General features: G+C 54.0%; 1 protein-coding gene across 1 annotated transcript in view; it reads left to right on the top strand.

Annotated features, from left to right (window-relative positions):
• TBC1D22A (TBC1 domain family member 22A) overlaps positions 1-12,465 on the top strand; it is a 229,452-nt gene that overhangs the window by 124,711 nt on the left and 92,276 nt on the right. The window contains exon 11 of the mRNA XM_039863147.1: positions 3,719-3,828. Within this exon, the coding sequence (XP_039719081.1) occupies positions 3,719-3,828 (110 nt within the window). The remainder of the gene's footprint in view (positions 1-3,718; positions 3,829-12,465) is intronic.

Below are 12,465 nucleotides of genomic sequence, written 5' to 3'. Positions count from 1 at the left end.
GGAGTGGTCAGAACCCACACTGGACGTGCTGGCTGTGTGTCTGCAGAGACTGCAGTCGTGGGTTTTGGATGTGAATGGACTTGTTGATAAAGATGGGATTATTTTACATACCGTTTTTTCACAATACTATGGCAGGACAGCATTTATTTAAATTATCCCCTAAAGCCTTTCCATGATCTAAGAAGCAGGTGAGGTTATTGTAAATTAAATGTCTGTTGTCACATCCGGTGCCCTCATATTCCACTGTGGGCCACTTGGTTCTGCTCACCTGGGCCATGGCGGTGCCATTCCGCCTCCCCCGTGGGTCAGCCCGGGTGCCCGTCAGCCTCCCTGAGGCCTCTCTGGGTCAGAGCTCTTGCCTTTCTCAACCTGGTGTCCCCAAGGGACAGGGTCTGGCTCCTGAAAGGAGGCATGGTGACCAAGCTGGGTGAGGGTTACACCTGGCAACGTGACCGTTTGTGACTGCTGGATGTCAGGCAGTCCAGTCAAATTCAGATGAAATGAGGTGGTTTAAATTCCATTATTTTCAGTGATATACTTAGTCACAGTGTCACCTCAGAGAGCTCCTGGTAGCCCTCCCTGTGCTGGGTCCTGGGGCCTGGTCAGGTCCTGCCTGGCTCGGAGGAGGCTGGGTACCGGGGTACAGTCCAGGGGTGCCTGCATGGCATCCACTTCCTGTCGCAGCTGGCTGCCTGGAGGCGGTGTGTGGAGGGTCTTCCTGGCTTGGGTGAGACATAGCTAAGTCCAGGTCTCCATGGTCCAGAGGGGCAGCACCTGAGAGCCCCTGCTCCAGGCCACGCCATTACAGCATTGACCTTGGGCCCCACACTCTGTTGATTGACAGTGAGGTCTGCCTGTTCTCTCCTTACCAGCGAATTTACCATTTTTCCCTTTGGGCCAGGAGTTCCTGGAGTTCCTCACCTCTGTGGTTCCCTCTCACCTGTGACCCCAGCCGAGCTGTCTCTCTTCCCAGAGGATGGCAGCCCTGGCCTGTCCTCTGCCACTTGGCCTGTGCGTAGGGAGCTAAGTCCACGGCCGTTGACATCCAGCACCAGGATTCTCAGGCCTGGTGCTTTCCCAGGTCCCCCCCTGCCCCCCATGGCACGCAGCGGGCAGCTTGCTCTGGTGGGAAGCGTGTGCCTCGGGAGGCTCCTGGTCGCTGGTTAAATTCGGTCACACTGTCGGCCATGTTAGGGGCGACTCCGAGGACCCCTCCCCACCCCACGGCGTCGCGTCTCGGGGCTCGGTGGCAGATGGTTTAGCAGGTTAGCATGCAGCCGGGGGCGCCTGTGCTCAGCCTGCCGATTTTGCTCATTTCATCAGGCTGTGCCCCTGGGAACTGCCAGCGCCCCATCTCCTGTGACCATTCCCCCACCTTTCAGGGCCAGCCCCGCCCGCTGGGGTGTTTTCTGCTCCTGGGGCCTGTTTCCTTGGCTCTGGCTCTGTGAATTCCAGAGAGTTCCGTGCACTCTCTGCCTGCGCCCGTGTCGGTGGGCGCTTCCCCTGGCAGGCTGGGTCTTTTTCTCATTCTGACAGTCGGGGTCATTCTGCATCTCAGCTTTACCAAGACAAATTGGCATGGGGGGCCCTGAGTGAAATGCCATCACTTCGTAGCAGCGAAGAGTAACAAATGGCCTGTCGTGAGAAATGACACTTAGAATTGGCCGCCCACATTTCCTTGGATAAAATAATCAGCCAGCTACACAGATGAAGCGAAACCACCGAGAGGCTCTGGGCCGCCTCAGCTAGCAGCTCGCTTTCCGTGGGCCCGGCGGTGGCGGCCCAGCCGCTTCCGTCCACAAGGAGGGGGCTCGAGGCCGCGACGACTCTACTTCGCTGTTTACCTTTTATCATGGCCGAAGCGGTATCTCCGTGCTTTGAAGGCCCTTGAGGGAGAGGCTATGTGGATGGAAGGCGTCTCAGAAGGAGCCCTCCGTCACTGCCATCGGCTCAGCCCCTGGGCTGGAAAATAGAATCCTAGCTGTTTTCGGTTGCCGGGGTGTGGAGTCGATTCTGGAGACGCTGTTTTCCCAGCGAGGTGGTCGCTGCCGTGAGGAGGCCAGTTATACTGTGTCTGCTCTTGATCTTGCAGCTGGAAAGGCATCATGACGGGCAGACGGGGCCTGGCGCCGGGGCGGGCCTTGCAGCACGTGGTAGTGAGCCCCTGGGAGGCTTAGTGTCCATGTCCGTGATCTGGCAGAGGCGACACCTGCCACCTGGCTCCGCGTCGGGCCTGCCCGGCAGGGTCCTGGCTGGTGAGCACACAGCCTGGGTCTGAGCAGCAGCCCCCACCCTGCTTCCCGCCGCCCCACCCCAACATCAGGTGACTCTGACACCTTAACGTTCATGCCTTCAAGAGTGCAGTTTACGGCCACATGCACATTCAGGTGTGCTCCATGAGTCCCAGCAGAGGAACGAGGACGGGTGACTTCGTCAGATTGGTGGGAGTCTGCTCCCCGTGGTGTTCACTGCGGGAGGCTGTGCCCTGCAGGGTGTGTCCAGGGCGGTGGCCTCGTCGCGAGGCCCACACGCGAGTCTCCTTCCCCGTTCATCTCCCTGCTCTCTGCTGCGAACGAAGCCTTCGGGGAGCGTGATGGTGGCAGCTCCTCGGCCCCACCTCAGCGTGACTCAGGCGAGGAGTCAGCGCCACCTAGGAAACGAAATGGGTGGGACGACCGCTGTGAAGCGCGCACGAGTGTCACGTGTCACCTGTGCCTCCGAGTGCCCGGGGCTGCGCTCTGTGGGGAGCAGCCAAGAACGTGGGCTCTGGGCCAGGTGGTGGGTCCACACCCTGACCCAGCGACCACAGCCGGGCTGTCGCTGTTGTTTCTCGGCACCCCACTTTCCAGGGGGCACAGTGGTGGTGACAAAAGAGTTGTGCCAGCGGTTAAACGAGTTAATACATTAAAACATGCAGAAGAGCGCCTACCCCATAGTAACCGTTCAATAAACGTTAGCAATTATTGTAATTACTGTCATTTTTACCCACTTAAAACTCTCTAAATATATTCTGGGCCGAATGTTTCCTTTCTTAAAGAACATTTTCTTTGCAAAGATGCTATGCACATTTGCAAAATCAAACAAAAGTAAATAAAATAAAAAATAGGATACACAATTTTTTAAACACGAGTGTCTTGCTGGATGACAGCAGTTTTTGTAAGGATCTAAAATTAGTTCAGAAGTTTGATAAGCCATTTCGGTTAGGCATCTGCTTTGCATTCTAAAACTTTTGTTTCCTCATTAGGTTTTTATACGTGGAGATTATGTGGGCCTGTAGCCTGTTCTCTCTCTGAGCACGGCTGTGTTTCTTGGGCCTTTGCTCAGAGCATCGGTTTTGGAGCCTCTGACCTTGGAAACTGGTTTTTAGAGGAATTACTGCTAATGCATATGTAAATATCTTTGGAGTGGGATTTAAAAAAGGTTGAGAAAACTTTCAGATCTCTGTCAGGAATAAGTAATACATTTAGGTTCTCTCTTATTAGAATGTGAAATGCCCGACAAGCCATCATTTACAATATATTAATTATGTTAATTAATCAGAGAGCATTCAGACTATTAATTACCTGCAACTAATTAGGTGTTAAGATTGAGAATCATTAAATGATGAGGTAGGAGACAACCGTCTGGCAGTGAGAACAGGAAATGGGAACATGCGTCTGTCCCTGGCCGTGGCGTGTGCCTGGCTGACCGCTCCCTGTGTCTCCCACGCCCCGTGCAGAGGAGGATGACGCGGACGCCGCCGACGTGTCCCGTGTGCCCGCAGACGCGCTGCGCAGCGTGGAGGCCGACACGTACTGGTGCGTGAGCAGGCTGCTGGACGGCATCCAGGTGAGCTGCTGCTGCGGGGTGGGGGCTGGATGGAGGGGCCTGACCCTGGCCTGGCTGTTAGGGACAGTCTACACACACACCCCAGGGTGCCTGGTGCAAGAGGTCGTAGACTGGGGCGAAAGGGTGCCGGGTGCCAGGGGGGCGTGGTGCAGGGTGCCGGGTGCCAGGGAAGCGGGGCTAAGCCCACCAGGGTCTGGTGCCCCCGGTTCCCACTCCCAGCTCTGTCGCCTGCGACTCCGAGTGCTGCTGGCACCACGTGTGTGCTGTCATCTCACCTGTGACCGGTAGGGCTGGGTGGCCAGGGGTCTGAGCTTTCCATGAACCCCACTGTGCCTGGCCGCAGGGAGAGGCAGGACGGAGGGAGGCCGCTCTCTGTGGTTGGGGCTCTGCTGGCTTCCTGGTCATCGGGGGCCGATTGCTGGGATTGTCGCAGAAAAGTCACAGGTGTCCCAGTGCCAGGGGCGATCTCGTGGAAGTAGTGCGGGGGATGAACCCTCTGTGCCTGGGAAGGACGCTGTCGGCAGGTACAGAGCAGGAACGAGGACTGGAGCCTCCAGACGGCCCTCACGTGGACCATGGCTGCCCTGGGCTCCTTCATGCCTGCGTGCCTTTCCCAGATGTCCGCTGCACGCTGGGCCCTGCCCCTTGTTCGCTGGGCCCCGCCCCTGTTCGCTGGGCCCCGCCCCTGTTCACTGGGCCCCGTCCTCTGCACGCTGGGCTTCGCCCGCTGTGCGCGGGGCGCTGCCCTGTTGGTACTGGGTTCCGCTCGCTTTGCTCTGGGTTCTGCCTTCTGCACGCTGTGCTCCGCCCCCTGTGCGCTGGGTGCTCCCTGCTTCATGCTGCCTTCCGCCCGCTGTGTGCTGGGCGCTGCGCTCTGCACCGGGGCAGGACAGGGAAGTAAGGGGGGAGGCCTCCCTGAGGAGCAAGCCTGGGATGGAGGGTAGACACGTAAGGGTGGCATTACAAGCCACAAGACGTGCCCCAGGGATCCGTACGTGGGATGAAGTGAGACTTGGAGGAGGGGCGATCACCTTTGCTGATAGGCGGGAAAAGCCCGGAGCAGGGTTTTGGTCTGTGGAAGTTGCTGAGGGACCACACGTCCAGGCTTCATTCCGGTCACTCAGCTGAAGCAAGTCCTTTGCAGGGATGGCCGCCACAGGGCAAGGTCCGTGTTCTGCCGAGGTCCCTTTTGTCCCAGGCCAAAGAGGGGCCCTTCCACCTGAGAGGAGAGGAGCTGTGATGGGGTCGCTTGTCATCTGCGTTTCCCATGGGAGTCTGGCTTTTCCTGTGCCGTCGACATAGTGGCCTTTGCTGGTGCCTCTCCTCGGACAGGACTCAGCGAAGCTATTAGATCTGAAATGGTCAGAGTAAGGTTTTTATAAGATGTGGTCTCAAGATGTAGGCCCTGCGGTTTAATCTGAGTAAATGAGCTAGCTGTCGAAAGAAGCGGTGTGAGTTCACGTCGCCCTAGATAATTTAGGATTCGACAGAGGAGGGAGGAGCCCTCCCCGTGGCCGGAGACCTGCAGCCCCGTGTCTGGAGGCTGGCTGCCGCCTCCTGGCTTTCTGTGCTTCGGAGGGAAGCGTGCCTGCCACAGATAGGTTTCCACCCACACGCCATTTATCATTTCCCTGCTCCGTAAATATTTCCATGTTTTCCAGTCTTTCTCCACAAACGCTAAGACTTTTTTCCCCCGAGAAAAGGAATTGAGCATTGTGAAACTTTATAAATTTCAAATGTCACTTCTCTGATCATGAGTGATGGAACTTCTGCCATTTAAATACAAGATTATCCGGCTTCTATTTGTAAACAGAATCAGCGGCACAATGAAATCGATGCTGGCTTTTCATTTTTCACCTGAGGTTTGTCGTCTGACGGAATGGTTTCTTGCCCAGGCTGACACATAAGGCACGATGCTTCTGCGGTGCACGTGTTTACAGCGCAGCAGGACAGGGCAGCCATCCGTCTTCCTCCTCCGTGGCCGTGATCGATCCCACCAGACCCTGACGTGAGCAGGCGTTGGGGGTTACCAGTTACCACGTCGGGGGGTCTGGGGAGACCTCTGTCATTCTCGTAGGTCGGGCCATCCCAGTGAGCCCAGACGAGCTCCTCTGGGGACATTTTAGCGTATGCAGGTACTACTGCCATTTTAAGTCGGATGATGTGAGGATAGGAACCGATTGGAAGTCCAGAGGAAAAACAGACCAGGATGTCCGCTTCTTTGGCACCTCGGTGCCTCCGCCCTGACTGTTGGCTGCCTGCGTCTCAGCTCGTTTCCTCGGCCCTGTCGCACCCCTGTCCTCCGTCTCTCAGGGCTGCTGGAACTGCCGTCCTCGGCGCCCTTTTCAGCACATCCCTGCCCAGTGAAGAAACTCGCGCTGGGTTTCGGTAAGTGCAGACCCTCAGCCTGGCCTTCGCCAGTTCTTCTCTGCTTTTTACGCAGTTCGGGTTTACTTGTCACGTTGAGCTAACAGCCCATGGCTTTGCCGGAGAGGCTTCAGGAAGTCAGAGTCACTGGGCCGAGATGGTGACCTCACGAGGAACGGTGGGACTTCTCGTGACTGGTAGGGGGTCACAGCACTCAGCTTTCATTACCCGGTTTGCCCCTTAGTAATTCTCTCAAGTACAGATGAGGTTTCCTGAAAAATGTACCTAATTCAGCTCACAGCTCCAACAGTTGCACCAAGAGTTTTTCTCGTAGACATCTCCATTTTGGGGGACACATCTCATGTGTCCTTCCCATTTCGGCACACAGAACACTGGAAAGGCATTTACCCGAGCGTGAGGTTTGACATGATATTAATCTTAATGTTAAGAGCTTGTCCTGCATCATCAAATATGTCCTTAAGTGAAATTGCCTTTATTTTTTTTTAACCGTGTCTGGAATTAAGAAAATAGGTTGGTGGCACTGCCTTGACCCAGGCCAGCTCCAGCACTGTGACGCACCACCACTCGTATATGCCATCAGTGCAAATGCCAACACAGTGACAAAGGCAGACAGCGTCTCGTCTTCGCATGAAAGCAGCTTTGCTCTCATATCGCTTGAAAGGGTCTCAGGGACCCAGCAGTGGGCTGGCCACCGTGGAGGGCCGCTGCCCAGGAGGGAAGCTGTCACAGCACGGCCCCCGAAGACGAGATCACAGCCACCGGACGGCAAAATGGAGACGCGTGCACCAGGGGTAAACAGCAGCTGGCACCCTGGCGGGGGCGGGGGAGGGGGTGCTGCACCCCAGGGACCCGAGATCCCGGGACAGTGACATGAAAGGAACCCCAGACCGTTCGGATGCGTACGGATAAAGGAGAGTAAGTTGAAGACGAAGAACAAGACTCTGAAAAAAGAGCCTGCAGATTTTGAGAAGGAACCCACCAGGCCTGTAGCAACCACAATTACAGTTGCTGAAATTTAAAACTCATTAGACACAGCAGAAGAGAGAATTAGTTCAAACAGAAGGAGAAAATTCCTGAGTAGGCAGCACAGAGAGAGAGTAAAACTAGGAAAGCGACGTTAGGATGTGAGAGAATTAAAAAATAGATCCAGACAGCGAAGATGTGCTGGGGGGAGCCGACACTTACAACAGTTGTGGCCAAGAACATCACAGCACTTAGCGAACACGCTGTTACTTACGTTCAATAAACAAAATGTCTCGAACGAGGAATGAAGACGTCACACAGAGAAGAGAAAATCTCGCAGGAAGGGCCAGCGACCTCCAACCGAAACACGTGGACAGTCAGATGGCAAACGCCCGCGACGCACAGAGGCCTGGGGAGAGCGGACGGGAGGTTTGGCGCTCTGAGGGCAAATCTCTGTCGAGCCAGAGTGGATTTTAAAACAACCCGCCCACTGCCGCTTCTCGGGCTCTCACCTAAGACACGCGAGCACAAAACGCCGCGGAAGGAAGGGGCGGGACAAGCGCAGCGGGTAAACGCTGACCACAGTCACAGCCCCGTGGCCGTGCGGCTCCCGTGTCGCTCTAGACGCAGTAGATCGCAAGGCAAAGAGCGTGATTTGGGACAGAGTGTCCCTGCCTCGTGCTAAGTGGATGATTCATAACGGACGTGTGTGCACGTGGGGGCACTCGCGGGTGCAGGGGGCGTGGGGAGGAGAGCGAGGCTGACGTCCGGGGGGATCCCTAGCCGACGCCGGCCCTGCCAGACGCCGTTCCAAGTTCGCTGAGCGCATCGGCTGGCGTCGCCTCGGTTCCCCCCGGCACGGCCGTAAGCTTCCTGGGACGGGACGGGACCGGGAGGTTGCTGAGCTGGGGTTCAGACCCGCGCAGTCTGGCTGCGGCGTTCCTGCCTCTGGGCCACCAGTAGGTCACGCCGACGATAATCGGTGATGTGACGAGATCTCTGTGCCATCGAGTTAGTGCGTTCGGGCCACTGGCCCCCTCCAGACCCCATCTCCAGCACCTAAAGAGGATTGTTTTCCGGCGTGCGGGGGACAGTTACAGAAACGGCCACACCAGCAGTCCACCCAGGAGCCACTCCCTTTTGGGGGTGATTTTGGTGTGGTCTCGGACTCCATCTGAGCCACTTCTGGCCTGGGGACTGTCTCTTTACAAAAGACCACGTTATAGCGGGGCACGGGCGTGGGGGCCTTGGGAGGACAGGTTTCAGACATGGCTTTCCGCCCTGGAGCCCTCGCCCCTCCCTCCCCCGGGGGGAAAGCCGGAGTCCCGTCCCAGTCCCAGGCCAGGGGCGGCCTCCTGAGCCTTTTAGGGGATTGCGCCCGGCTTTGGCTAGTCTTCCCTCTCACTAAGAGCACTCCTGCCAGGGCTGCCAGTGAGCTGTTGCTTCGTGAATTACGGCTGCCATGTTTGCCTGCCCTGAAGTCACGCTACCACTTAGATTCATTACTTAACAGGGCAGCGTCTGAGTGGGAAAGAACCGTTGCCTTTTATAATTAGTCATTTACATTTCCTCTCCTTGGGGGAGAATTACTCAAGTCTCAGAACTGGCTGGTGGCACGGAGGTGACGGGAATATTGGGGAAAGTGACTACATTATCTTGGAAGCTGTCAGAGAAGAGGCCGGAAGCGTGGGGCTGCAGTGGCTCAGTTGGAGATGGCGGGGACGGCCAGGCCCGTGACCGGGGACCCGAGCGGACGCTGTCCTGGGGGCAGGGTATCCCTCAAATACAGTGAGTTAGCTATCGAAGACACTGCCCGCAGGGAAAAGGGACAGAGCTGTCGCAGGAGACCAGAGTCTGCCCGGGGAGAAGCTCATGCTCCCGAAAGGAGGAGGGCCCCGGGCTCAGAAGGCAGCCGGGACCCTCAGCAACGAGCCCAGCTGGAACCTGGAGGTGGCCTGGGGCCCTGGTCACCGCCGTGTGAGTTCGCAGGAGAGGGAACCACACAGGGACCGGTCTGGTGCTTGGGGAGGTGGCAGAGAGACCGTTCGTCTGGCCCCAAGGTGGCTCTTGTTGCATCGTCGAGAGAATGTCAGTGTGGCTGTCCTCTGGCCCCAGCGTGGATGGGGCGTGGACACGTGCCGCGCCCGGGCCGTGCGGATGCCTTCCCGCCTCGAATCCCCGCCGGCTCGTGCTCTCGGGGCAGGCTCGGTGATGGGGACGCGGAGCCCCGTCGGTAAAACCGAGCCCTCTCGGGAGCACGGTCCGAAGGCTATCCAACAGACAAGAATGTGTCGGGCTGCAGCCGAAGACCCGTTAAGGACGAGTCATAGAGCAGAGGCGAAAAAGGAAAATTGAAAAAAATTCAATTCACAGTAGCGGTGAAAACCGTGAAACCCATGTTGTTGCCTGAATGAAGAGTCTGTCCCTTTTGCTACCAGGGAGTACCCCGCTGTGACCACGTCCCCGTTGGTTTCTCTGGCCTCCAGCTGGGGGGAACCCTGGCTATTTCCAGCCTTCGACTGATAGGTATGGGGTTTCCGAGGATGTTCACGTGCCCGTCTTGTACTGAAGAGGAATTTTCATTCAAAAGGCTAATCAGCTCTCTGTTCTGCTTCTGTAAGTCTGCTTGCTGCATGCGCTGTCCTCGAAATTGACTAAAGATTCACCTTCCCTTTGGTTTGATCTGTCTAAGCAACAAATGTAACTGTACCCCCCAGCAACTCCAGCGCTTTGTAGCACTTTGTAACTGCTGGTAACCCATAGCAACTCCCACCCTTTGTAACGCAATGTTACTACCTGCAACCATAGCAACTCCCACCGCTTTGTAACAGTCTGAGGACCAATCAGCCGGTGCCAGATAAGTTCTGTATAAGGAATGTTGCAACTGATCTCCGGGCCCAGATTTTCAGAGCGCTAGCTCCCCTGGGACCGCTGGCGTAATAAACCTGACTTTTCCAACTTTCCGGGTGCTGCTTGGTTTCTCGCCGGTCTGATTTTGGATCTTTTCTGCAACAGTGTGTTTAGTTTTTCTTAGGCCACACCTGCAGGCGGACTCGCTGGGTCATGGCGTGGGAGTGTATTTAACACTGTGAAGTCAGCCAGTGCTTGCCTCGATGGGCCGTGCTGTTCCACACACCTATCGACAGCGGGGTGAAAGTGCTGTCGCCCTAAGTCCCCCACTCCAACCTTAGCCCCCGCATTCCCTGGTAGCAGCCCTTGATCAAGATGTATATGTTTGAGAATCCAGGTTTTGGGCTTATCACTTTATTATTATTTTTTTTTTACCAGTGTTTTCTGAAGAGCAGACAATTTTAATTTTGATGACGTCTAATTTATTTATTTGTTTATTTTGCGGTCATGGTTTTCTGCGTCCTAACAAAAAATCCTTTGCCAGCTGCCAAGATGCCAAGATATTCTCTCGTGTTTTTCTTCTGGAAACTTTGTAATTTTAGTTTTTACTTCTAGGTCTGTGATTTAGCGTGACTTAAATTTTTCTTCACGATGTGAGAAAGGCAGCATGGTTCATTTTTAAAAGCTATTTTCCTAGTTAACACACAGCACTGTTTGTTGAAGAGTTTTGTTTCTGGATTGGATTGCTTTGGCTCTTTTTCTGAAAATCAGATGATAATCTTACGTGCGATGTCAGCTGTGGGTGCCCTTATCACGGAGGTTATTGACGGTGTAAATTCTACAGGCGGGGCCTGTGTTGCTAATAAGCCCCCTGGCTGATTTTGAAAGGTCTTTCCATTTGAGGAATTCTTACATCAAATGGAACATGAGGTTGAGGAGGGAATTCCAGAGGCTTGGTCGAAGAAGAACGTGGAGACAGGTCACAGTTTGCCGCGTCTTCTAAAAAATTATGAATCACTGCTTTGTTAAGTACTTTTTCTTCTGTTGAGATGATCATCTGATTTTTAAAAAATTCTATTAATGTAGTGACGCACATTGAGTAAATTTTTATTGTGAAGCCAGCCTGCATCCCTGAGATAAACTCCACTTTGTCATTGAAATAAAAGCCTTTCTCCATATTTCTAGATTTCCGTTGGTAACGTGAATTGAAGGATGCTCACATCTCTGTTCATGAGCATTGTCTTCCATTTTCTTTTCTTCGGATGTCTTTTCGGTTCGGCCTTAGGGAAGTGGTGGCCTCCCGACGGGCTCCTGTAATTTCCGAAAGCGTCTGTGTGAGTCTGGTCTTATTCCTTCCTTAACTATTTGATGAGAATTCAACAGTGAAGCTGTCTTGGCCTGGAACTTTCTTAGTGGGAAATTTTTACCTGTGAATTGAGTTTCTGCTCTGGGCGGGGCTCCAGACTTTCTATTTCATTTCTCGTCAGTTTTAATAATTCCTGTCTTTTAAAAAATTTGACTGTTTTGAACAAGTTGTCTAACTTCTGACATATCTTTGTTTACAACGTTCCCCAATTCTTTTGACGTCTGTGGGAACCGCAGAGATGTCTTTCGTCCCTGATGTCGGTGGTTAAACTTACCGATGTTTGTTTTGAGATCTGTCACGTGGTCTGGCTGGGCGAGTGTTTCCTGTGTCTTTGCCAAGAATATATGTTCTGCTTTGTTGGCGGAAGTGTCTGTAAGTGTCACGTCATGGTGGGTGACGTGGTTATTCTATTTGTCTCTACTCTGACTGATTTTCTGTCAGCTCCTGAGCGGGGAGGACTTCGGAAGCTCCACCTGTAATGGATCATTTGTCGCTTCTCTTGGGTTTGTTGCTTCACATGATTCGAATCCCGCTTCTTAGCTCCATCCATGTGTAGGGCTATTAGGTTTCCTTGATGAATCTGAGTTTATTACTTATGTTTATCGTTTACTGTTATGAAACTGCCCTCATTACTGCTGGCCGGACTCCTGCCCTGGGGGACAGCCGTCTGATGTTAATAAAGCATTTCCGCCTTTTTGTGACGACGGCTCTCGGCTCGTCCCTTCGCTCTTCGTCTGTTGGCATCGTCTCGTTTACAGAGCACTTACTGTGGTTGGATTTCGCTCTACCTTTTCAGCGTGTGTTTGGTTCATGTACATTCATGTGATGTTTCCAATGTAATTATGTATATGGCTGGGCTTTAGGCTGCCATTTTGTTATTTGCTTTCTATTTGTTTCATCGTTTCTTATTTCCTCCTCTTTCCTACCTTCTTTTGGATGAATTGAGTGTTCTTTTTTTTTTAATTAGTGGACTGTTTTTTAGAGCAGTTTTAGTTTTACAGAAATACTGAGCAGAAAGTACAGAGAGTCCTAGATACTCCTACACCACCTACACACACACACACACACAC

This window comes from Pteropus medius, unplaced genomic scaffold (assembly GCF_902729225.1).
Source record: "Pteropus medius unplaced genomic scaffold, Ma_sr-lr_union100, whole genome shotgun sequence".
NCBI classification, from domain to species: domain Eukaryota; kingdom Metazoa; phylum Chordata; class Mammalia; order Chiroptera; family Pteropodidae; genus Pteropus; species Pteropus medius.
Note: the sequence above shows the minus strand (reverse complement) of the source record. Positions and strands in the feature narration are given on the sequence as shown.